General features: G+C 41.2%; 2 protein-coding genes across 2 annotated transcripts; both read right to left on the bottom strand.

Moving 5' to 3' along the window:
• Positions 1–393: 393 nt before the first annotated feature.
• LOC146366287 (cytosolic 5'-nucleotidase 1A-like) lies at positions 394–11,153 on the bottom strand. Its single transcript, XM_084914926.1, has 6 exons — positions 10,384–11,153; positions 7,465–7,632; positions 7,105–7,234; positions 4,296–4,418; positions 3,404–3,588; positions 394–2,348 (listed from the first exon to the last, which is right to left on the bottom strand). Exons 1-6 carry the CDS (start codon positions 10,519–10,521, stop codon positions 1,977–1,979), a joined length of 1,116 nt encoding a protein of 371 aa, XP_084771052.1. The 5' UTR covers positions 10,522–11,153; the 3' UTR covers positions 394–1,976.
• An 11,010-nt stretch (positions 11,154–22,163) lies between these two features.
• LOC146366286 (protein L-Myc-1b-like) lies at positions 22,164–25,466 on the bottom strand. Its single transcript, XM_084915685.1, has 3 exons — positions 25,181–25,466; positions 24,066–24,671; positions 22,164–23,415 (listed from the first exon to the last, which is right to left on the bottom strand). The coding sequence occupies exons 2-3, from the start codon at positions 24,589–24,591 to the stop codon at positions 22,832–22,834; spliced, it is 1,110 nt and encodes a 369-aa protein (XP_084771811.1). The 5' UTR covers positions 24,592–24,671; positions 25,181–25,466; the 3' UTR covers positions 22,164–22,831.
• Positions 25,467–26,439: the final 973 nt, after the last annotated feature.

Genomic DNA, 26,439 nt, shown 5'->3' with positions numbered 1-26,439 from the left:
TTGGTATCAGATTGGAAAGAAATTCGGTGATATTGCACAGGCTGTAAATCATCCATGATACATCATGTAACATCTGCTTATATCCTACTGAATTCTGCTGTCTAAATCCACGAAGAGCAGTAAACCTTAGAGGAGCAGCTGTAGTAGCAGATGTGAGCTCATCACAGCCTGTACACAAAGAAAATCTTAGTGGAGCTTATTAGTGGAGCGCACTAATTGCCAAACCATCTAATTGGTCCGAACTTTTTATTCACCAGAGAAAATTGGAAAAGCCAAATTTGAATTGAAAAAAGAAAAGTAGTAAATTCATCCTGCAAAATTACGGTTTCGGTCAACAGCTGCATTAAAACAGGTGAGTCAGAAAAACAAAAGACAAATGTCATGGACTCAATGTGAAAGGGTTTTTACACAAGAAGTTTGCATTTTATTTTTATTTCTTATTTCTTTCTATTTCTTTTTCCCACAATCCACCCAATTCTCTTTTCCTACGTGTAAAATCTTACTTTAACCCTAAATCATAAGTACATTTTTGGACCTTCACAACTCAACAATGGTAAAAGACAGGAAAACAGTGATCCGATTATTTTTACAGGGTTTTTACTTCCATTTTGAAACAGAAAAACAGCTACACATTTGTCCCACTCTTAACCAGATTTCACATCAGACAGCAACATTGGTCTCATTCAACACCAACTTTCTTTACATTCATTCACAGAACAATAAAGTGCAACAGCATCAACACAACTTCATGACAAAAAAGACAGACAGAGGCAGACAAATAAAAATTTGGGACACTGAACTTTCGGCACTTCAGGAGGAAGCAGTAGAAATTAAAACTGCACATGGCAACTATTAGTAAATGCTGAATATATTTAGACTTCTCTCTGTCATCGTGAACAAGGAGAAACATTAAATAAATAAAAAGTAACGTACATATTTTCAAAAATATTAAATCTTAAGGTACATTCATATAACCTACATATACAGCATATATACCACCAACATGCAAAAGTCACATAAAAGCATACATCATAAAACAACAGAAGACAACAGAAGGCACCAGCTTGCAAAACTCAAACATGAAGACAAGAATTAAAGTGAATGAATTGCACAAATCCACAAAACAAAAATGTATCCTTCATGTTTCTTTAGTATCCTGGAGTCTAAATATTATTATTTAGAAATAATTATAGATTCTATTAAATTTATCCTTTAGAGTTGTATGAGTATTTCTAATACTTTGAAATAGCTTTTTCTCTTTTATAAGATATGTCACTTAAAATTATAGCAGTAAAGAAAATAAATATCTGTTTGGTAGAGAAAATGAATCACCAAGAATAAATGTTAAATTAAAATACCACTTTAAGCACCAGGTTATAATAGGACATCATCTTGATTAAGGGTTTTATAACTAATGACTTTTAATAATGGTGCCCGAATCATTTATTCAGATTTAGTAGAACAGAATGAGCTGATGATGAATTCATGTTGACTAGAATCCCTTTGTGGAAAGTTCATTCTTTATTCTGTCAATAAATTCTGTGTTTTATTATGTTTTATAAAAAAAATGTTAACAGCATTTTCAACAGCAATCCCTGTTATATAGTTAAAAGATTTTTTTATAACCTGGCAACATAAACATTTGCCCATGCCCCTGATGCCGCCCCCTGTTTGATGAACATGTTTGATAAACATGTCTGTTTGATATCTTAATATAAATCAATAAGATTAATTAATAAAGCCATTTGATACAACCTGTAATTTTTTTACTTACTGATAAAAATAATAATTACGTTTTAGCGAAAAATAAATGCTTTGATAAATATTAACATATACATTTTTAATTCTATGATATTGCATTAACTACCTGCACTGTTAATCCAGGACAGCATACTTTGTCTTCCAGTAGTAAAATCATGCTAAATGCCGAAGGTAAATGCCCCTGTATGCTGTGCTCCTGCACAGTGATACCTCAGCTATTTGGATGCATTAGGAGTCTCTTTGTCCTTTGTTCCCTTTTTTACTACTCTCTGAGCGATCCCATATGGCACGTGGCATGCCACTGTTCCCATTTCTGCTGCCCCCTCCACGTGAAACATTTGGTCATCGAAGAAGATATGTGGCCTGATCTTCTCCAGCATTGGGCCTTTGGGCGCGCCGGCAAGAAAGAGAGCTTCATCGATCTCCAGACCCCAGGAGCGCAGCGTTTTTAGGGCTCTGGTACCAGAACTGGCTGCACTCCGAGCTGTCACGAGGTAGGTCCGGATGGGGCAGTCCATCCGCTGACCTTTGCCGTAAAACTTCTTCTGGAGCTTTCCTAAAACCTCCAGGAAGCCCTTCAGTGGCCCCTGCAGAAAGAAGCACAGATTCATGAATGTTAATCTTTCTGCACGTATACGTGACTCACTACATGTTAGACACACTACAACTGAATTCAGGCCAACTGAGCTCAATGTGTAGATTTTACAAGCGGATTTAATTTTACACTGTGTAAAATGTCAGCTAAAAGAAGGAACATCCAATGATTTGCAAATCTCTGAAAACCATATTTTGTATTAGATGTTTAAACTGAGAAACAAAAATCCAAGCTGGGACAGGCCCAAAATCCTTTCTTCTTTCAATAACGATCTGTAAACATGTGAGAACTGAGGAGAACAGCCGCTGGGCTTTTGGAAGAGGAATGATGTCCAATTCTTGTTGGATGTAAGATTCTTGTCATGTTTTTCATTTCATGATGCACGGTACACAGAACAGTGGTGTTTAGAGATCACTGTTCACATATGGCTTCGTCTTTGTGTGCTTTCTGTGGATGACACGGTGAGCTGTGTTCACAGACAGCGATTTCTGGAAGCATTCCTGACCCCATGCAATGATTTTCATGACAGAATCATGTCTGTTTTTAACGCAGTGCCACTTGAGTAAGGATCATTCATATCCAGTGATGATTTTCAGCCTTGTCTATTGTGCACATAGACTTTGCCAAATTCCTGGACTCTTTTGATGATATTAATTCTCAGAAACAGAATCTCTGCCTCTCAAAGGTGGCCTTTTTATACCCAGTCATGTTACTGACCTGTTGCCAATTAACATAACTGGTTGCAAAATGTTTCTCAAGTTGTTTCTTTTTACTGCCACTGACTTTTCTTGCCATCTTCACAACTTTTTTTAGACAATTTACTGCCATCTAACTCAAAATAAGCTGTTTTCCATAAAAGTAAAACGTCTCACTTTAAAAATTGCACGTTTTCAATGGTGAAAAAATGTGGAGTTTTTATTTACATTTTACACAGCTTTCCAACTTTTTGGGAATTTGGGTGGTTGTTGTAGGTGTAATTCTATTTGACTTTTGGTGTCCCTTCCTATCATTCTCCAATGGAAAAATGTCTCACTGTGTATACTGTACATGGTCTAGAGGCTTGTTTTCATGCGCCTTCTCGTGCTCAAAGAACTTGTCCAGTCCATGGGCCTTGCAAATCCGCTCAGACTCATCTGAGAAGAGGACGGCATCTCCATCAAAGGCAACACGGAGCTGAGTGTCGGACACTTCCTTCATCTTCTCTGGAGTAAACATGATGGCTGCTGCTATACCTGGGTCACATATTTGACAGAAGTTATCTTTGAAAATTAGCTGTATACATGGACACTGATTACACAGGTCTGCAACCAAAAAACTACATAGGATTTTTTTTTTTTTTTTTACTGTTTCTTATAGATTTTTACCAATTGAAACCGGGAAAAATATTTTTTAAATTCCATCTTGTCAGGTTTTTCTTGCAAAACTCATGTTTTTAGTGTATTTAAGTGACAATTTCCCCTTTTCAACTGAAATCTGGTATCCTATACTTGAGTAAAAAAAAAAAAACATATCCAATAATGATTTCTTATATTAATTTAACAGTTCTGAGAGTGAGACAATTATAAATATCAAGAATATTGACAAGGAATATTACAGACATGAGAATATTAACTGTAACAGGCTGCATGCGTGGTTGATGCATGCACACTGGTGTCCCAACAGGTTTATTTTGTTCATAGTGAAAAATAAGGAATTACAGAAAAATTATGCATAGTTAATTGTGTTTTTGCAAAAAAAAAAAAAACCTGTCTGTGATGAAGGGAAATGGATTCAGAACTCTAAAAACATAACATTTACCAAAAATATCCCATGCAGCTGAATCTTTTTTTCTTTTTTTGCAGACCTGTGTTATCACACCACAGAGACTGGCACTTACGTTTTTTCATTTTTTAAGGGACTTTGTTTAGGGGTCAGTAGTAGAAGCAGGTTGTGTACTCACCTTCTGCCAGAGCTTCACGAACCTTGACAGGGTCAGCAGACAGGTAAAGATTAGTGTGATAGGCCTTCAAGTATCCTATGGGACTGTTTCCTCCAGTCATACAGAAGCGCTCAATAAACAGCTCTGCAGAAAGGAGAAATCAAAAGCTAAGGAGGCAGGCAGTCAATAACACTGATCATAGATGATAAATTCACACACACACACACACATATGTGTGTACTTCCTCTGGAATATATCCAGAGGTGTGTGTCCCTTAAACTTGCATTATTTTTAAACACCACCAGGGGGAGATAATTGTGTTTCAAAAAGACATTTTGCAGGACACTAGCAAAACAATCAAAACTACCCACTGTAGTCAGTGTTTATGATTATTATGCTACTTTTTTATCATTCGTAATTTTTTCTTGCTTCTTTCCCATCACGGTGAACTCCACCGGGCTGTTCAACTGAACTTTTAATCAGTCAACAATCTATCGATGCACAGTGTAACCCTCGTGGGTTTACTAGTTGTCAGCTTTTGAAGGATTGCATGGATGCAGCGTAGGTTGCATATTTAATCCTTAACTCTGCATAACCAAATACCTATGCAAACAGACACCAATACAATGCTATGAATTCAACTTCACAGGAAATTGGACTATTTGTTAAAGCAGGCAGAAGTGAGGGGTTTCCATTAATTATACAAACAATGCTACTTTAATGAAAACCAATAATTTAATAATGGAGCTGGACATGATTAAAATGGTCACTTTTACTTAACATTTAGGTGCAGAAAATATCCAGAGGAGGCAGAGCTGGGAAAAAAGGAAAGTGCCATGATTTTGTGATTTTCTTAAGTGAGAATGGTAATGGGGTGCTAAAGAGCCAGGACCCAAACTCTCACCACTTATTATTGGGGTCATACTATGGGACTGGGATCATGAGAAACATCCCACTATAACCACTGTCAGTCTCTATTCATCCAGTGTGGCTCGAGTGACTCCTTGAACTGAGCCGAGTGGAAGTCTATTGACACGCTTCAACCAAGAAATAAACAAAAGGGGCTTCGGTTAAATAGTGACGCCTCACATTACAAGAGATTCTTAGATTACAGTCAGTTCTTTTCCTCTTCTCTTTCTTTCTATCCGTCCTTTTTCCTTTTATTTAGTCAACAGAGGATACTGCAATGTCTTGAGGAGAGTCTGTGAGCACACTTTTGTGCCTGTGTGACCTGGGAAGGACTTGGGTCATAAAAAAACTGACAGTGTGGGAACAGAGGTGGCCAGCTGTGGAGAGCAGCTGGAGAAGAATATGAGTCAATACCAAAGTTCAGTTTTTATAAAGAGCTAGGCATAAAATTCTCAAATGTATTTTAAGGGTGTATTTGTTAAGGGCTCAGGGGCTCCAGTTACTTGTTACAATCATATGGAATAAAACAAAAAGTCAGTTTTTGTTTTTTTGCTAAATCTGTGTTTCAGAAAGAAGGATTATGCAGGGTGTGCTCAAAATCATTAGCTAATGAAATGTCAGTCACAACTCTTTAGCCAGCAAGTGTGCAGTTTCACAGTCAGATCTGCGCCCTGCATTGATCCAGTTGAGGCTTTATAATGATGCATCGCAAACCAGGAAGTGATATGATGGTCGCTATGTTGATTGTTTGTAGCGGTTATTTTATTAGTCTGCATCTGTGCATGGCCCTCAAACAGTACATGTTGTCTAAGCTAAGAATGCTAAGTTAACAAGCTCGTTAGCATTCTACCCACATCCAAATATGGTCAAGCTACTAGATACAGGTAACACTTTAGTAAGGGTTTCAAAACACATGCCAATAGGTAATATTATGGTGGCTCTGTCCAGCTCTTCTGTATTATCTATTGTTTGAATCCTGTGAGCTTCAGGTGTATATTAAATGTTGTATCTACATAAAAGCAAACCTTAATCTTTTCCAAAATGCTGATCAACTGTTTGTGCTTGCTTTTTCATGACTGCTCTGTAGAAATGATCAACAATCATATTTCTACTTTGTTTACACCACTTTCTTAAGATATTACAGTGAATTTTTAAATTGCTCATTTACCTTGAATATATGAAACGTTTGATTAAAAATTAATAAACTGACACGCATTTTGACTTTTTTTAGATTTTTTTTATGGGAAACAACATCATGCAATACTTTCTAATGAATTTTATCTATTTATTTTTTGTCTTTTTCTGTAGGTACAACATATGGACAAGACTACTAGAATACATGTACAGGAGCTGCTTATGGCATGAAGCTGATAATGACGGAGGAGGTTTTAATTCTGGCAGAATCAGCAGAGAACTGGTGACTTTTACACAGTTATACCCCTCAGCACTCAGCGAATCCACTCATGTAGCTTTACATGGTCTGCTACTTTCTGTCTCAGTTCCTGAAAACATCTGGTTTGTAATAATACCACTTCCAGTTGATGGTGGAATATCTAAAAGTTAAGAAATTTCATCAACTGATTTCTTGCAATGGCGGCATCCTCTTACAGCACCACGCACGAGTTCACTGAGCTCTTTAAGACAACCCATTCTTTCACAAATGTAAAGGCAGGCTGCGTGGCTATGTGCTTGATTTTACAACACCTGTGGCAATGGGACTGAAAACACCTGAATTAAAAGACTAAAAAGGTGTGGACCAATACTTTTATGTATAATGAAAGCTTATGTAACCAAATAATTTAAAAAATGCTATAACCACATATAAATTCTACATGTTGCGCCTTTAAAGGTCTAATTAAAAAGACAACTGCTGAAGAGAACAGATAAAAGGACATGTCACCCAGATGCCCCTGGAACTCACGGTGGTGATTAATGGTATTGATGAGTCTTAGGCCCACATTTGCGTGGTTGTTGGTCATGAGCACAACATCAAAGAGCTCCTCGCTCTCGGGGTAAAGCTCCCTCAGTTTAGCGTTCACAGCCTCCAGAGCCTGGGAACACGAGCAGACAGGTTTCAGTTATACAAACAGGGTAATTCTGTATCCCCGCAGTGGGATGGAAACGTGTGAATGTGTTTGAGTGGGTTTGTGGTTGTGTTTTGTATTCATCCACCGCCTCCGGAGACACGACCTAACACTGACAACAGTGAATCTCTCTCTGCGTTAGTGTGCATGTGTGTGTGTGCTTGTTTCTCCAGCTCTTTGCCTTCCCAGTCTCTGACCTTGACAAAGGAGAAAGCAGGTCCGGGGCTGAACGGCTCCGTTTCGTGCTCCACTTGGTACTTGATGTACTCTTCCATGCCTTGCTGTTCATAGATCTGCTGCTCCTTCTCCATGTTGAAGAGGACTCGAGATGACACGGCGATGGTGATGGCATTTTCAGGCTTTGGCTGGAGCGTGAATGAGAGGAGCATTCTGAATGAGAGGAGCTGAGATTGTTACCCAGTTGGGTAGAGAGCAGTATTTTTTTTCTTGAACGTAGGCACAAGGGACATTATAATTTTATAAGAACATGCACAAGATCCTGATGAAACCTTTATGTTATTGACCTTGCCTGGCATGCAACAGTAGATAAACTAAGTGAGCTGATGTGACAGAATAGAAGTGACAGCGTGATATAACATACTTTCCTCAGAGCCTGATAGTACAGGGAGTGCAGAATTATTAGGCAAGTTGTATTTTTGAGGAATAATTTTATTATTGAACAACAACCCAAAAAACTCATTAATATCAAAGCTGAATGTTTTTGGAAGTAGTTTTTAGTTTGTTTTTAGTTTTAGCTATTTTAGGGGGATATCTGTGTGTGCAGGTGACTATTACTGTGCAGAATTATTAGGCAACGTAACAAAAAACAAATATATACCCATTCCAATGATTTATTTTTACCAGTGAAACCAATATAACATCTCCACATTCACAAATATACATTTCTGACATTCAAAAACAAAACAAAAACAAATCAGCGACCAATATAGCCACCTTTCTTTGCAAGGACACTCAAAAGCCTGCCATCCATGGATTCTGTCAGTGTTTTGATCTGTTCACCATCAACATTGCGTGCAGCAGCAACCACAGCCTCCCAGACACTGTTCAGAGAGGTGTACTGTTTTCCCTCCTTGTAAATCTCACATTTGATGATGGACCACAGGTTCTCAATGGGGTCCAGATCAGGTGAACAAGGAGGCCATGTCATTAGTTTTTCTTCTTTTATACCCTTTCTTGCCAGCCACGCTGTGGAGTACTTGGACGCGTGTGATGGAGCATTGTCCTGCATGAAAATCATGTTTTTCTTGAAGGATGCAGACTTCTTCCTGTACCACTGCTTGAAGAAGGTGTCTTCCAGAAACTGGCAGTAGGACTGGGAGTTGAGCTTGACTCCATCCTCAACCCCAAAAGGCCCCACAAGCTCATCTTTGATGATACCAGCCCAAACCAGTACTCCACCTCCACCTTGCTGGCGTCTGAGTCGGACTGGAGCTCTCTGCCCTTTACCAATCCAGCCACGGGCCCATCCATCTGGCCCATCAAGACTCACTCTCATTTCATCAGTCCATAAAACCTTAGAAAAACCAGTCTTGAGATATTTCTTGGCCCAGTCTTGACGTTTCAGCTTGTGTGTCTTGTTCAGTGGTGGTCGTCTTTCAGCCTTTCTTACCTTGGCCATGTCTCTGAGTATTGCACACCTTGTGCTTTTGGGCACTCCAGTGATGTTGCAGCTCTGAAATATGGCCAAACTGGTGGCAAGTGGCATCTTGGCAGCTGCACGCTTGACTTTTCTCAGTTCATGGGCAGTTATTTTGCGCCTTGGTTTTTCCACACGCTTCTTGCGACCCTGTTGACTATTTTGAATGAAACGCTTGATTGTTCGATGATCACGCTTCAGAATCTTTGCAATTTTGAGACTGCTGCATCCCTCTGCAAGATATCTCACTATTTTTGACTTTTCTGAGCCTGTCAAGTCCTTCTTTTGACCCATTTTGCCAAAGGAAAGGACGTTGCCTAATAATTATGCACACCTGATATAGGGTGTTGATGTCATTAGACCACACCCCTTCTCATTACAGAGATGCACATCACCTAATATGCTTAATTGGTAGTAGGCTTTCGAGCCTATACAGCTTGGAGTAAGACAACATGCATGCAGAGGATGATGTGGACAAAATACTCATTTGCCTAATAATTCTGCACTCCCTGTATAGGTCCAAACACCAGAAGGGCTGACACCTGTCAACTCTTTAAAGGCTGAGGCGTTTAAATTGCTTGCATAATCTGAAAGGTTTCCTTTTGTGTAAATACTTTGGTGTTTATGAGTCCACTAAACTTAGAAATATGCTGTCACACCCTTTTATTTAATTGACAGCACGAAGAAATCCACAGGATGAAAAATATTCAGACTACTTAAAAAGTATTAATCGAATCAGGACATATTTCTGTCAGATTCCCAGGTTAGACAATTCTTTGTGTTCTTAATGCACTTTAAGTTTTAGGTGTTTCTGTTTTGAACCCTGTAAGTTCTGAATCTTCATCTATGTTTTGGAAGAAAGCAAAAAAACCAGAACTGTATATTATGATTGCAAAGATTAGGGTTAGCGCTAAGGCTGAGGTCATCACCGATGATGACTTGGACCTGGCAGGGTGAAATTTCGATTCTTCCTCTCTAGAAAAAAAGTCCAAATGAGGTCACTTTACTGACCCGAAACAAGACCCATCTGTACCTTGCTCAGTCTCCAGGCAACACAATACAGCCGCGCCATGCCTCCTATACTACCCTGTTTCACTGAACTACATTGTTATGTGCTTTTAGTTTCAGTTAACCCAAGGCTATAAATGATGCAGTACTCACTTGCAGACCTGTTTCAACCCTCCCCCTGGTTTTGAGAATGTTGAGTGGCTCTGTGTGTCTGCACTCTGTCATTTGTCATCCATAAGATGACATAACTCTTTGACACTACAGGCAAGAATAGTAGAATAATAGAATAGAAAATAGAATACATGAATCTGCCTTGGCTGATAAATAAGAGTGCTTTAATTTTAACTTGAATTATGTGCAAGGAGAATCTCCTTTTGCCTTGTATAATTAATAGTACCCGTTCTGTAAGTGTAAATGGATACTGTAAACAAAAGGCTGTATAGATACTCACTGATTTAGGTTTCCTGGTGGGGGTCGAGGGCCTCAAAACTGTCCTCGCATCTTCCCAAGGGGCTCGGCTGCTGTTGCCTCCATTCTTGGTGAAATCTTGTCCGCCGACATTCAGACTTTGGCCGTTGTTTAGACTCATCTTACCTCTGTGGTTCACCACTCTCCTCCAGGACCACACTGAGCCCTAGCGTTTCCCCTCGATGGCTCACTTTATTAGTCCCCGTCTCTCTCTCTGGCAGGAGTTCCCAACAAAGTCCTCACTCACTCTCGCACATTTAGAATTTGAATTCAGTCCTGCTGCACTCAAGAGATGAGATCAGCCTGATTGCTGCAGCTGCAGAGCCACTTAGCTATAATATAGCTCTAATAAGGCCGGAGCAGCAGCGAGAGGTTGCAGGACGAGGATGGAGAGAGATTCAGGAAAAGGGCTGAATTCGAGCTGCAAGCACTTCCCTTTTTGTCTCTAGCATCACGCGTGTTAGGACATTCCTTCCTCAGCTCTTCCTTGCTTCTCTTTCCTCTCTCTCACACACATTACTGACTTCAAACCATTTTGCATCCTCCTCCTCTTTGTTAACCCTTTCAGTGTCTAACTTCCTGGAGCAGTACTACAGCACGTGAGAAAGTGTGTGGCAACTGCTTGTTGCTGCCTATTGGACAGAGCACGCTGGTGTGTCAGAGGAAGGATGTGTCACGATGCTTGAAATATAGCCCTCCTTGCCTAGAGATGTAGCATCTGATATAACACAGAGCACAACATTACAGCTATGATTAGGGCTGTGATTATAATAATAATTATTGTTGTTATTATTATTAGTGCATTTTATTATTATATTAGATTTAACTGCAAGAGTAATTATGCACATTGCATCCCATGTGCTTTCCACTCACTAACATTTCCTGCTCCTGTTCAGCAGTGTGAGAAATCGAGTCCATCCTGGGTCATTTACTCTCCCCCATGCTTTTACAAATAATGCCTCCTTGCCTCCTTCCCATTTAATCCCTTGAGGACGTTTCCTTGGATTGAATTACAAAGCCATGGTCGCAGTTTCCAAGCAACAGCCACAGAGTCAGACAGGCTGGGACTCCAGCACAACATCTAGAGCTGATTGGCTGTGTGGACACAAGAGGCAGTGCAGCCCGCCTCCCAACAAAACACTGGCATCAGTCAGAGGAACAGGCAGGTGATGCAGGAAACAAAGATGAAAGTGCATGTCGTGCTTTGAAGAACATGAATGCATTATTAATAGTGTTAGCTGGGCTTTTATCACAGCAAACAGGCAATTCAGCAGCTAAAGATGTTTCTGGGAAGACGATATTGAGCAGACGCCCATGCAAGGAGTAAAAGAGGAAATAGACCCGCATCCTATCAGACTCCTATTGGATACAACATGCATCATGGCTGTCATTTTGAAATATCTGATAGCAATATACAAAGGCAGCAAAGACTGACTGTTGACTTAAAAAAAAACACATGCACATATTTTTAACCACATACACATACAAATCTTAAACGTGTGTGTGTGTCTGGGTTAAATGTGTGTTATATTTTCCAGGAACTGACAACCAAATTGCATAAAGCTGCACATCAGGGTTGATTACACTTATCTTTCCAATACAGCAGCTTACATGATTACGCCCCCCGACGGGATAATATATGTGTTGCTGTGACCACACACGCTCTTCCACGTACCAGACACAAAGAGCTTTTGTTGATTCTCTGGATTACTTTTATGGATTGAAGACAACTAATGGATTTTTTTGGCTCAGTGTGTGTGTGTGTGTGTGTGTGTGTGTGTGTAGCCTCAGATAAATATGTGTTCATTTAGATATTTGAACTGTCAGTAGATATGTTAGAGAGCAAGTGAAGAAGTAAGTGTTCAAAATGAGGAGATGTAAGAAATACAAATCTGACACTGTTGATTCAGTTCATAATTTCTATTATTGTATTTGTTTGTTTTTTTCTAAAGTTTAGCTTTGCATTTTTCATTTCATACAGCAGCTTTGATTAATTATTAATACACAGATTTGTTGTATTATTAACAATGTACATTTATGCAAATTTTCAGGCAGGAAGGAAGGAAAGTATGTTTTGCATCAGCTTGAAATTATTTACAACCTATTTGTTCAAACAGTGAGGAGGAAATCACAGACCTGTGGATTCTGGCATAAATTTGTGCACGATCTGATATCCTCGTGTTGGTGTTGTTCCCAGATCATCATACTAAATGTTGTTCCTGGATCAACATTGCAAGTGACCAATCAGAATGTTGTGACGTCATACTTTTGCGACTTCGGGAAAAACCGGCGTAAAATAAAAAATTGTACTTAAGCTGCGTGAAACCGCCTCTATCCGCCGATCAACGGACCCTGACCCTAACCCTAACCGTAACCCTTTAATAAACGGTAAGCAGAATTGATATTGTCCTTGCAACATTGGAATTTCATAAATGCACGAATGGCTTGGCGCGCAAAAGAATAACGTCACAACAATGTGATTGGTCACTTGCAATGTTGAACCTGGAACAACATTTTCATGATGGTCTGGGAACAACACCAACACGAGGATATCAGATCATCCTAAATGCGTAGTTCACACTGGTATGCCTTTTTGAGGTGTTAATGCCTCTTTTCTGCTCCAAATGATGATGTCTAATCTAGAAGTGGTCTCACACATTTCCACCAGTAATGTTCACTTTGTTAGGTACACCTGTTCAGCTGCATGTTAGCACAACACAATACAGGCAAAACAGGTGAACCTCATGGCAGCAATTTAATCCATTTAGACATGTAGACATGAACTAGACGACATTCTCAGAATGAGCTTCAGCACAGGGGAAGACTTTGAGTGTGACACGTTTGCTGGCTTGTCTGAGTATCTCAGAAACTGCTACTCTACTGGGATTTTCCCACAGCCATCTTTAAAGTTTACAGAAAACAAAGAAAATGAAAACATGAAAATGTCTTGTTGATACAAGAGGTTGGAGGGGAAAGGCCACAAAAGCTAGGAAGGAAGGCAACAGTAAGTCAAACAGCATGAGTGAGTGTGGATCCATTCTGCACTGTATCAACAGTTCAGTCTGGTGCACACTGCAGGGCCTTTAGTACCAGTTAAGAGTTGTTTAAACATGCCACAGCTTGCTGATCATATGACCAAAGTGCACGTCTTTTGATGGTTGCTTCCAGCAGGATAACACACCATGTCACAAAGCTGTGGGAGGCCTGTGCCCCTGGCTCAGCACTACAACTGATTTGGAAAAGACAAATAAGTGCAGAGGAGTCAGCAGCATCACTCTTTTTTTCTTTTTCTTTTTTTTTGCATGTGACACTTACATCCACTAGAGTGTAGTAGAGGCTTGGTTGTGACTCTCTGCATGTTCTGACTACTTCACAGCTCCATTCATCTTTTACGGGGCTGTAAACAGAGGATGTGAAATAGAAACTTTGCAAGTGTGAGAGAGGAAGTTGTTAAACTGTAGTACACTGCTGTCTTAAAACATTTAAACTTTTCAGTCCTTGCTGCTATTATTATTTTCTAACAAGTATGGTTTTAGAAAAATAACCCCAAATATAAGACCAAATGTTAGATAAAAGAAAACCCAGTAAAATGTAACAATAAAGCTTTGCATACAGCAGCGTGCATGAGAATCAGGAGCAATAAAAGGGTACACATTAACAAAACTATATCAGCATCTTTCCTATTAGTTGTAATTGTGTAAAAATTGCAGTTGTGCTATCTGCACAACATCAGTGATGTTTTTGCGATTTAAGAAGCAAATCCCTGAGCCTACAATTATATTCGCCTTTGTGTTATAGCCTGAAACTCTTAGGGGGTTAACAGGACACGGAGACAGTTGGGCCGCACCCACCAAGTTGATTTGAATAACGCCAGCATTTGGCCTGAGGCTCACAAGAGCCAGCCTTTCTTCATACCGGCTGTTAAACCACTCCCCGCCTGATGCACCCTGTAGTGGCGGGAAATGTTAACAAGGACACAGAAACACTATAAATAGGAATAAAGAGGGAGTCTGGGATTGCACTGACTGGACTCTGTACCTTCATTTATCCTGCAAAATCAGATACACCGTAAAAGACAAACAGAAAGGAAGAAGGCTAAAGAAGAAGCAGAAGAAGAAGCAACATGCAGCTCCACCTCCCTTTTTGGCGCGAGACTGCAATAGAGATAAAGGTCCTTTAGTGGGTGGAGACAAAGAGAAGGCATGAGTGGAGCAGGGCAGAACAAAGAGAGTAGAAGCACCGACCCCCCCCCCCCCACCCCCCCCTTTACCCTCACTCCTTATCAGGCCCCACCCCCCCCAAACACACAGCCTGAAGGCTTGAGGCAAGCCAGATGACTATTATAACCTTAATCAGTCCTTGAAAGCAGCCACTCAGGCATGTTCACCAGCACCGGATTCTTTGTTCTTACTGGGGTTTTATTTGGTTTTAGCTTCCTCCTTAATTTATATTTCAAAAACACACAGCCACACACACGTGCAAATACTGTTATCGCGCACAACTAGGGCCTTTCTTCCCTTTTACTGATTCAGAAAGCTCACACAATCAAGCTAAAGGGCCCGGGCTGTATGCTGAAATGGTGACATAGATCACTAAAAGGGACCACAATGTACTCCATATCCCTATCCTAATTCCTTGCCATTTAATTAAACACATCTACCTTTATGTTGTGAGAAAAAAAATACATAGCAGCAGTTCCCCTCACTTCCTGCCTTCTCCAATGGGTTCTTCACAAAAACAGGAAGTCTGTGCTGCTCATGTGTTTCCTAGGTCTCTCTGTCTTTCACAAGAACACACACGCAGGCTTATAGCGGGAAAGGGAAAAACAGGGCATTCATTATTACATAATCTCCACAGAGGTGGACACTATAGACCTCTCTGACAACAGCAGTCACTGACTGTCATGACTTGCAGTTGAAAAGAAGGAATTGTAACTATGCAAAACGAACAGACGCTTCTGCACCTTTGCCATCTGATAATGCAGACCTAGAGTACTTATATGTGTCCTTGGATCTGTGTGCATTTGTATTTGAGCACTTTAAAGGTATACTGATGCAAAAACGCCCTGCATCAGCCTCGCTTTGCAGTAACTGGTCAATAAATTGGCCTTTGTGTGGCGGGGGTAGGGGTCTGACCCAAGGACCTGGGGATAGGGGGGGTAAAAGTTGTAGTGGTGGTGGTGGGCGTTGTGGTTGCGGGACAACAACTATGAGGTCTGTCGGGGGGTTAAAGGGGACAGGGGGGAGGGGTAAAGCCCCTCTCTGAGTAGCTTTTGGGTGAACGGGGGGTTGGGAGGGGTTGATGGCACTCAATGGGGCTAAATTCAAAAGATGCAGCAAGTGTCCCAACTTTAACTGAGGCAACCCTACACCACTGAGCCAAACAATGGAACATCTGCTGGCTGACAAAAGCTGGCAGTTTGCTGAGAGAGCAGCGCTAGCTGTGTGTTGCTTCTCTGTGTGTGAAGCCCCCCCTCAGCAGTGGCTACAGGTTTGAACATACTCCTAAGATTCTTGACTGATTACCGCTCCTCCTCTGAACATAGCAGATTATTTCACTTAATTTTAAAAGTGTAAGACTTTTATTTTTTAAGTGGTTTTAAGAGTAGAGGAAGTTGATTCTGGCAGTCAGGGAAGTTACCAGATAGAAAAAGTACTGGTATGCTGGACTTTGAAGTATCTAAGTTATGTGTGAGTGAACTATCTGCCATGACATGATTGCCATCTTGAACGTGAATTTCAGATTAACAGGTAAAACTAACAGTATTAATATAAACATTGCAGTAACTTAAGTAATCAGTGTATTTATTTGCTTGTGTTTTCATTTGGAGGTCATTTTAGAGGTTCATATGAGCAGACAAGGAGGAACAATAATATTAACTAGAAGTTTTGTTTGTGTCAACCTGAAGAAGACTTTTTTTGTGCTTTGTTGACTTAAGAAAAAATTTACATTTTGTTGTACACATTGTTTTCTGTATACAGTTCAAATCAATACAATCCAAATCACAACAAGAGTAACTTTAAAGGGTTTTATATTTTAAGGACCCTGTAATAATAGAGAGAAAACCCAGCAGTCAGACATCCACCTATGAGCAAGCACTTGGCGATAATGGGAAGGAAAAACTCCCTTTAAACAGGAAGAATCATCTAGCAGTACCAGAGTGTTTCACCTAGGCTGAGGCCTGGACTTGGGCCGAGCCATCACCTTCATCTGTTTCTTTTGCAACCATTCTGATGTAGATTTGCTGTGCTGGGGATCACTGTCCTGTTTATGATGCAGTTTGGACCAAGCTTTAACTGTTGGACAGATGGCCTCACATCTGACTCTAGAATACTTTGATATACAGAACAGTTCATGGCTGTCTTAATGATTGTAAGGTGTCCAGGTCCTGTAACTCCAAAACAAGCCCAAATCTCCACCCCACCACCACGGTGCATGACAGCTGGTATGAGGTGTTTGTGCTGATATGCTGTGTTTGGTCTTTGCCAAATGTGGTGCTGTATGGTATGACCAAAAATGGCAAATTTTCAGGCTGCAAAACTAATATAAAAAGCTAAAAGGTTGCTAAAGCAGTCCAAGATTTGAAAGCCTTAAGTCTCTCACATCTGCAAGTTAGCATTTTTGTATTAAAATAATAAGTTAAGCAGCCTTACAAACATACATTTTACTCATTGCCTTCTAAAATACAATGCACTGTTAATTACAAGAAGTCAAACTCAGCAAAACTAAATGTGGAAAGTCTCGGCTAAAAACACAAGCCAGAAATTTATAGCTTCTGCACAGAGCCACACAAACTGTAACTAAACAATGAATTATAGGCAGCCAATGACCAGATTTTATATAAATCTCAAAGCATTTAAGACCAGTTTTTATTGTAATATGTTATAAACACACAGTGAGGTAAATTACCTCCTTTATCTCAGTTAATTTCTGCATATAAACTGGAAGTAGTTGTGGTGATCGTCAAGCTTAAAGCTCCATGTTTAGCCAAAGACACTGGAACAACAACAACCCTAATAATAAGCAGAAGAACTCGAAGCTTTAAAACACAAAGTTGTAAGTTGCTTTACAACAAGAAAAAACATAATACAAAGCGTAATATGAGAATTAATTACACAGAAACAATACCATCTAGGTAAGAATAACAGGAAATTTAAATACAATAAATAAGCTGATGATAAGACAGAAACACATTATTCATGTCCTCTAACACAAAATATATTTTACTCTTCCTAACCATCCTGACAATTGACTGCTTTATTAGCATCGGCGTATGGCTTGAGATAAATTGGGCACTCATTAGCGCCCGAGGACGAGAGTTTTGGTGGGAGCCACCGAGGGCTCGTGAGCATGCTCGAAGACCTTTTGATGGGTTCATTATAATCGGAGTGGTGCTGTGTCCGGGCCCAGATGGCGATAGTGTTCACACTAACAGGATTAAGATAAACCCTAGATTAGATTATTACCCTCCCGAATTTATGCTGCTGTCTCACAATGGGCCAGACGCGGATGGGTGACAAATTAAAGGAAAAAACCTGCACGCTCATAAGTACTTGTTACTGCAAATCAGTACCAAGCAATCGGCGTTATCTGAATCTAAACATTTTTTATCTTTGTGGGATTAGTCCCTTCTCGAGGAATGAGAGGGGGTCACTGAAAGATAAGAGGGTGAATAGTTTACTGATGTTTTCACACTCACAGATGTTAACACAGCTGAGGATAAATGGAAGACTTTTGAGTGATTTGTTAGACAGTTCACTAAGTGTGACTCTAATTTTGACATAGCTTTAACTAAGAACCCCAAGCCACAGTAAAGCTACTCTCGGGGCCCAGCATCCTTATTTTTTTCAGTTAATTTGTCACCCATCAGCTGTCTGCTGAGGAGGGTAGTTGAAGTGCTTGTGGGGAGTCACAACAAAAGCCTTACGAATTGCTGTGCTGTACAACAGGTGCTGCACAGGAACTTGTGACACCTATGTGTGCTCGTTTGGGTTTAAGAGCACATCCATTTGTTGGACCTGGTTTGACACAACTCAGCTGAGGCCAGATGCATTTGGATAAACCAACACGCGGGGCCTGTTCCAGCTGAATCATCGCTGTTACATAACAATGGTCTTAGAAAGGGGAGTGTGAGCGGCACAGAGAAGGAGAGAAACCGAACCTCAGAAGACTGACCTAGATCAGCAATCCGACAGATAAGTACCCGAAGAAAGGGTGAGGAGGAGGAAAGAGAGGGTAGTGGGAGCTCTCACTCTGGAGGGTGTTGTGGGTGGAGAGAAAAACAAACAGGAAGCCAGGAATAGTGGAATCGCCGCTTAGGAAATATGACGAATTTGGGTCAGTAGGCAGAAAGATTAAGGACAATAAGCAGCGAAAGTTTCCTTGAGCATTTTGGTCATCTGTGTTTTGTGTACACCCACAACCAGATGTGTGCATGAGCGCCTTTTCCCGCTTGTGTTCTCCACATCTTCCCTGACCGTCAGCCTCTTGAAAATAGAATAAGGGGAAGGGTGTGTGTGTGTGTGTGTGTGTGTGTGTGTGTGTGTGTGTGTGTGTGTGTGTGTGTGTGTGCGGAGAGTTGAGTAAGAAAATGATGACAATAAGTCCACTTCTCGTCTTTCCACCAAACTAAGATTCAGAAAATCTGTGTGCACAACCTAAACACAGGGCCTCTGACTGGAGATTATTCAGCTTATTCTCAAAGACAGAATCATAAGGTTATTATTTTGTACCACATTTATTGTATACTGTTGTATATTACTGTAAGTCAGCGACGAGCAGCCAGTCTTACAATCACGACCTGTGCAGTGCGTTCATGGTCTGTTTCCTCCTCTGTCCCACTGTGTCAACAAGCAATATATACACACTAGACAAGTCAAGCCAGTCACACAGCCAGATAATACACTGAAAATATTGCACAATGTGCCAGTGTCTGTATCTGTGTCTCTGTGTGTGTGACTGTTTCCCTCTCTCTCTCTCTCTCTTAAAATGCATAGCTAAGAGATTCATCACAGTGACAGCTAGGGGATTTTAACAATTGCGAAAGCTGATCCTCTCACTTCTTTCCTAGAACACGCATGCACTGCCTGAGTTGCTTAATTAAAGGTTAAGTGACATTAAAAAAGAAAGAAAGAAAAAGAGGCTCTCCAGATTCACATGTACTGTAGTTTATCAGCACAAAATGCCAGAGCAGCAAGTACTACAAGTCTTTTTTTTTTCAGGGAGACTTGCCAAAGATGTTCTTACCTGCTTTTTTCTTTTTTTCTTTCTTTGTTTGCCATTTCATCTGACGAGATGTATGCCAAAGATAATAAAGTCAAAAATATAAATTCATTCTTTCACTGGCAGCACATAATCAGGGTGGACTCGTTGTTTAACACCTAACTGTATGTGATATAGTAAATTACAGTGCGTTTTCTGCCGTCTTACTCACAAGAGGTTAACACAGCAGTTGGCCCCACATGTTGGAATTGGCTTTACTAAAAATGCCAGATGCGCTTCTTGAATAACAAATAAGGGATTCGTGCCTCTTCTTGGGATTGAAACGGGAATCTTTTTCTTGGTAGGTGAATGGGCAAATATACGTGTTTCATCATTTCTGAACTTGTCAGGGTTCTTTCAGCTTTCCTAGCCTTTCCTCTCCAATCTCACCCTATCTGCTTGGTTAAACACAATTTGAATCAATCATTTACCCTTTTAATAATGCTACCCAGTATTGAGTCAAAGGATTTCCCGTGCAGCAGTGCACTGATGCATCTGACAAGAAGTTAGCGCCAGTATTAGATCTCATTCTTACAAGCAGGTGCTCTGTCATTGCACATTGCCTAGTCGCAGCAAAAAAAAACAAAAAACAGTGGATTGACTCAAAAAGAGAATTTAAGATTTCGCAAGACAAGTGTGTGACTGTGGGTTTAGAACAAGGATATAAATCAAAACAAGGCTGCCCTCCTCCCAGTCAAATCATCAATTCTCCACAGTCCCACCCTAGTCTTACACATCACACACTGCCTGACCAGCAGTGATGCTGTCACTTTTCTCGAGGATTTGCAGCGTACGCTACAAGTCTCGGCACTTATATATACTGGATATTGAGCAAGAGCTATAGGCTACAGTGAGAAATTGCAGCTGTAAAAAGTGAGAGGCACGTTGCTCAATGTGGACGACCAGAAAATCCAGTCTGGCAAGTTAACCGTCAGCGGCACAGAGCATCCAGCAGGACAGTCAGATCCTCTTACCTCATTGTTTCCCTCAGGAAAAGTCTTGTTTTTAAAAAAAAAAACAAAAAACAAAACTGTAGCCCAGAGTGTCTGCTGTCAATATTAGCAGGAATGCAAATGGTTTTCACCTTTTAAGTGAGAAATGACACTTTTTTTGTCACCGTTCATGTCTACATAGCGCACTGCAGGAACCCACGTGTGCAGTATGTTTTAGTTCCTCAAACAGCATCTCAAGATATGATGTTTTGCCCAAGAACTAACATTTTATTTGCATCCACGACACGATGCACTTAATACTTTACATGTTGCTGGTGGGAGTTAGAAAATGAAGTGGAAAAGGTGATTTTTAAAAGAATTTTGTCGTTGGAAGGTAACTGGAAACACACAGAGACGTTGTTCCTATCTGGCTCAAGACCTGATATCTGATTTCTGCTTTCACTTCCTGATGCAAAATAAAGTTTAAGCAACAAACTAGAGGCCATGTGCACCGAAGCTGGTCGCCATCACAAGTTTGTTCAGGTTTGCATTACCTGATATCCTGGTTGGTTTGTTTTCTCCTTAGTGTGGAAATATGAGACCTGCAAAACATACCATTTTCTTCAAGAAATATAAGGTAATTGGGAAGAAAGTATAGCATAGTCAGTATTAAGTTATGTTAAACTGAGCCTCATGAGGCCAAATGTTGACTTGGTGAAGGAAATATATATTAAACTGTGCCAGAAAACAGTGCCCTCAGGACTAAAAACGGGACCCGTTGAATAAACACGGGCAGGTGGAACGCCAGTTCCAGGCATAACAAAAGCCAAGTGAGGTGCGAGACGGTTGGAGTTCAGGGTGTGCCTGGCTCATCTGTCAGGCTGAACTTGAACAAAGTGCCTGCTTTGAGTTTATTAAACAAATGACTGCAGCTCAAACCTGAGTCATCCAGGCTTGCAGAGACTCATTGGTAAGGTCGCACACCAGGCAACAACATCACCAGGAGCTTGGATGCATGAAGTTAGTTTCATATTCGTCCTTTAGGCCAATTTACTATAGAATGAATTCCACTTAAAAGGGGTGAATAGAAGGATGCTAACATATTTGAGACCAGTGTTTTTAATGTAGGTTAAGAATGGTCTACATTTTATGTATTGCTTTAGATAGATAGATATCTATATATAGATTTTTTTTTTTTTTTTAAAGAAAAAAAAAAACCAGAGGGACTGTTCTAAAGATACCGATTGTATTTGTGCGTGAGCGTGACCCAATTCAGAGCACATCAGGTGCCCAGCATGCAGCAGTCACTGCAGAGTGGAGAATCACACAGGAATCTCTTCAAGGACGAGTCTCAAGGACAACCTCAGCTCAACCTTGTGTAGACCAGCATCTTGTGCAGGAGAATCAATACGTTAAGATACTGTTTGCTAAATTGAATGATCTGCTCTTATTTTACACTTGATCAGGTACAATAGAAGGCGATGTTTCTGGAGGGCAGCAGCCCATCAGCACGACATAGAGAAAGTTATGAGGGGCCTCTATTTTAATAAAACAAACAGTAGACCTCAGGTTCGTATGCAAATATGGTATAAAAATTTAATGATGCTATTGTTGTTAGCATGCTTATAAAACAAAATCAGAAGCATTGAAAGTGACATGTGAGTATAAAGTACAGTAGTGCAACCTTTATCATCCCAGTTTACCTCCTATTATCCTATCAAAACAGAAGCTTTTGGGTAGCCTGGTGTTACACCACCCAGAGGAGTAGAGTCTTTGTTTTATGGAACCTCAAATAATCAGTCATACAAAAAAAAAAAAAAAAAATGTAATTCATTCACTCCCAGCTACACAGAAAGGCATTCATGCATCACTCCATGTGCAATGGTGAGATGAAGAAACACACATATTCAAAAGGCTACAAATGTTTGCTCTTGGTAAGCAATTAACAGGCAATTCACATCATGGTATTGATGAGCATCAATTCATCAACCCAACTATTGACCAAAAAAAAAAAAAAAAAAAAAATCTAACCACTCCTCATCGTCAGAACAGGTTCACAGGGCAGCACAGTCAATTCACAACAACAGCTGAATGCATTCCAAAAAAATTTCACAGCTATTCACATGAGGCATGTAGAAAAAAAAAGCATAGCTTTTCAAAAGTGACAGGTAACTTGTGAGCAAAAGTTCTCGGGGGTGAATGAGGCAGTTTATTTTGAAGGTGCGCTTGTTTGGAGGCTCAAGAGCACTTGAGTTCAGATAGCCTGCGAAGGAGCTGCTGGCGTCTGGATTTGAGGCGCTTCTTCTCCTGCAGCTGCCGTTTCTCCCTGCTGTGCAGCTCCATGAGGTACTCTGTCGCCTGGGTCAGGATGGCCACCTTTGGCGTTTTGGCCGACTCCAGGCCAGGGATCTGATCCCGTAGGGCAAGGAAACGAGACCTGAGGTCATTCCTCCTCTTCCTCTCAAGGAAATTGTGGTTCCGTCTGCGGTCCGTGTCGTCTGTGTCAGAGTTCTGCGAAGCCTCCGAGGAGGATGATGGTTGGGAGAGATGAGCTGAAGCACCGGGTCCCATAAAGGCACGCTTGCTTGGGGGTTCTTCCTCCTCCTCCTCTTCCTCCTCCTCATCCTCTTCCTCCTCCGGTTCTGGCTCACTGTCTGGGGAACGAGCGGCATAGTTGTGCTGCTGTCTGTGGACAGACATGTGAAAACGTTTGGGGCAGGGGTCCGCCCGGACCGTGATGGTGACTGGTTTTCGGACATTTACCAGCCGCACCCGGTTCTGCTTGTTCTCCACAGTGACTACATCGATCTCCTCTTCATCATCTGTCATCACACAGACAAATAACTCATCAGTAAACACAGAAAAGGGACTCACTCTACAAACTTGCAAATTCCTACAAAGCACTCAAGCTAGTTCAACCTTTAAAAGCAATTCCATAAAACAAACAAGCAAATCTCCATCCCTCAGTACCAGGATGGCAGAGCAGCAGGTGAGGCGCTTAGAGCAGTGGTGGTGCATGCCAGGTTCAATTCCATGGCAAGAATTGAGGCTTTAACCACTGAGCATTATTCAGCAGTTTCAATGAACACTTTATGCTGATAGGGGACAACCCCTAATTTGGGAAATGCTTGAAAGTTATTCTCACGGTCTGTCAGTGTTTTTGAAGCAGCAATAAATCATCAGCGGGTTACCCCACCCTTCTACTGCACTCTGATTTCAATGCAGAGCCAGAGGAAGATAGAGAATTGAAGGGGGGTAGAGCGAGAGTAACAGGGGCGCGGTTTTTAAAATACTACACTCAGCAAGCTTCCAGCCTTTAGGTGACTGTGTCACACTTGATAACCTCACCATGCAAGTCAGACCACAGCTATGCAACCGCAGCCCCCGCTTTCCAAATTACGCACTGTTATGGGCAATTTAATCCTGGAGCAGGGCAGGGTGGGGCAAATCAGAGGCATGGCTGTATCCTTACCAGAGGAATCAGAGCGGGACTCGGAGCCAGACGACGCCGGCTTCCTGCAGCTGCTTGCGGGGAAGGTGAGAACAGCAGCGGGGTCAACGCAGTCCGTCGCCTTGATGGAGAGCAAGCTACCGGGCGAGACGCACTGCGCTTTGTTCGCTCTTGCGGAGATCTGGGGGACGGGGGAAACACCGGTGTGCCCCGCAGCCGGCGTTCTCCCGTTGACCTTCTCCAGCTGCTTGCTGGCAGAGAAGCTACTCCACATGCAGTCCTGAATTATGTGGGAGCTGAGGTTACCGAATAACTCCTCGGTGTCCGGGATGAACTGACCCTCGCACTCGTCCTCCTGGCCCAGCATTTTGGAAAACACGCTGAGCCTGTCTCCCGGCGAGAGGGGGTACAGAGTCCGGGTGGGAGACATGGGAGGGGTGGGAAGCAGCTCGAACTTTTTCCATATGTCCTCGCTTGGTGCGGTTGATTTGTAAAAATCCTCCTCGGTATCCAAATAATCGAAAAAATAGTGCGAGTCGAAGTCCATTTTCCCGGCTAATAATATCCTCCAGAGTTTATTCCCAGGAATGATCCAGTGGCACACACGAGTGGCTTCTGAACAACGTTCTGCACAACCAGAGAGGAAATTTCAGAGAGATTAGCAATGATCTTTTTAAAGCAGCCTAGTTCCCAGCACATGCACGATCACATATCAAGTAGCCCATCCATCTAATGGGACACTATCAGGACATCGCAATCCCCCTAACAGCCTACTTTCTACAAATGGGACCATATCAATAATTGATGCCATCTTGCAGATGCTCCTCTTTGCACTGATGGACTCAAGCTGTTCAGACACATATGGTTATTAAATAATCTAGTTATATCTAGTTATATATAAGTGTTTGTGTGTGTGCAAACTTGGGATTTAAAACAAGTGTGAGGGCATACGAGAGGCTACAATAACTGCGTAAAAGTGCCAGACGGTATTTCCTGAATTGAAAACAGCGCTTTGTTCCACTAAGCAGCTATGTGAAGCGGTAGAGGAGATCACTGAGCAGCCACACTGTTACTGAACAGGTCCGTTTCTTCAAGTGAAACTTTCAAAGACGAGACTACAGAATTAAACCACTTACCGGCTCTCCTCGAATTGTCCGGTGCGTAATTCAGCGCACAGGGAAAAAAACAGAAATCCCCCCTAACGGCAACGAAAGACCCAATTCACGAAAATGTAATGGATTAAAACCAAATCCAGTTGTTTCTGGTGTGCGATCTACACGTTTTTGTTCCAGATAAATAAAACAAAAGAACTAAAAAATAAGCGAGAGCCCAAAAAACGCCGGTGCTGAAACAGCACGCACGATACTCTCCCCGGTCTCCACAATAAAGAGCCACACAGTGCGTTTTTCGCGCCAGTGAGATACCCTGTTATAAGGCGTCTGAAGCAGGGAGGAGCCTCAGAAAATTCTGCAGCAAGCTGTAGATCCGGGTAAGTCCCCTTCATTTGCATCAGAGCGGTAGTGTAGGTGGGGTTGTTGCACAGCCCCGCCCTGGCTGCTACACCAGTAATGATTACAATAACTGACACTTATTTTCATATCATTTTTCACTGTTCTTGGCAATTGTGGGCTAATGGGGAAAGAAGAATAAGGGAAGCTAGGAAATGTTTTCCATTGCAGAAGAACAATGCAGGGCAAACGTGCTAGATCCAGACTTGTTACTGTTTGGTGTGGTGTGGAATATTTCCACCTTATTGCATTTTAAGTTTGAATTGAACGTTTTATGGTTAGTCATAAATTATAAAGCACTAAATAATATATTACTAAAACCTAATGGGTTTTAACTTGTCACAGTCAACAAAACTGCATGTCCAAAATGTTTCGTTTAACTCATTTAATTACATGTCAGTTTTCGGTTTTCATTTTGTTACAAAATTAAAGAGTAAAATGTTGAATCTGATGCAATCTGGTCCAATAAAATATTTGTGCTTGACATGATAATACCCACGGGAGCCATTTTTGCATGAAAAGTGCTGCAGATACAGGACCGACTCAGTATTTTGACATTGTTTTGCATGTAGCCCTAAATCAGTTTTAGACCCTGCATAGTTTTCACTGTGGGGCCACGTTGCAGTTGATGTCGTTACTCACTTCAGTCTCTAATCAAACAAAACTGCAAGACAAGGCTGTCAACCCTGAAGCCAAACAATACTTTTAAGATTAAGACCGTTTTCTCTAATCCCATCAAAATCAGCAGAACTGCCAGTTAAAGGCTATAAAAAAATGCCAGAGTAGTTGGAGTTAATCTCCATTACTGATAAGCAGTGGTAAGAAGTTTCTCTTAAATGAGTTCAAATGTGGATTGACTGAGCATGGAGCAGTTTTCCAAAGCTGCA

Source organism: Perissodus microlepis, chromosome 19, assembly GCF_051167445.1.
Source record: "Perissodus microlepis isolate ML-2025 ecotype Zambia chromosome 19, ASM5116744v1, whole genome shotgun sequence".
NCBI classification, from domain to species: Eukaryota; Metazoa; Chordata; class Actinopteri; order Cichliformes; family Cichlidae; genus Perissodus; species Perissodus microlepis.
The sequence above is the reverse complement of the archived record's forward strand: the minus strand, read 5'-3'. Positions and strand labels throughout refer to the sequence as shown.

Excerpts from the sequence above, each read along its gene's own strand:
- LOC146366287 (XM_084914926.1), bottom strand. The coding sequence starts at position 10,521 with ATGAGTCTAAACAACGGCCAAAGTCTGAATGTCGGCGGACAAGATTTC. Across the intron at positions 7,235-7,464 it reads CTGCTTTCTCCTTTGTCAAG|GCTCTGGAGGCTGTGAACGC; the intron begins GTCAGAGACTGG and ends TCGTGTTCCCAG. Across the intron at positions 3,589-4,295 it reads TCGTGAAGCTCTGGCAGAAG|GTATAGCAGCAGCCATCATG; the intron begins GTGAGTACACAA and ends TATGTGACCCAG.
- LOC146366286 (XM_084915685.1), bottom strand. The coding sequence starts at position 24,591 with ATGGACTTCGACTCGCACTATTTTTTCGATTATTTGGATACCGAGGAG. Across the intron at positions 23,416-24,065 it reads GTCCCGCTCTGATTCCTCTG|ATGATGAAGAGGAGATCGAT; the intron begins GTAAGGATACAG and ends GTGTGATGACAG.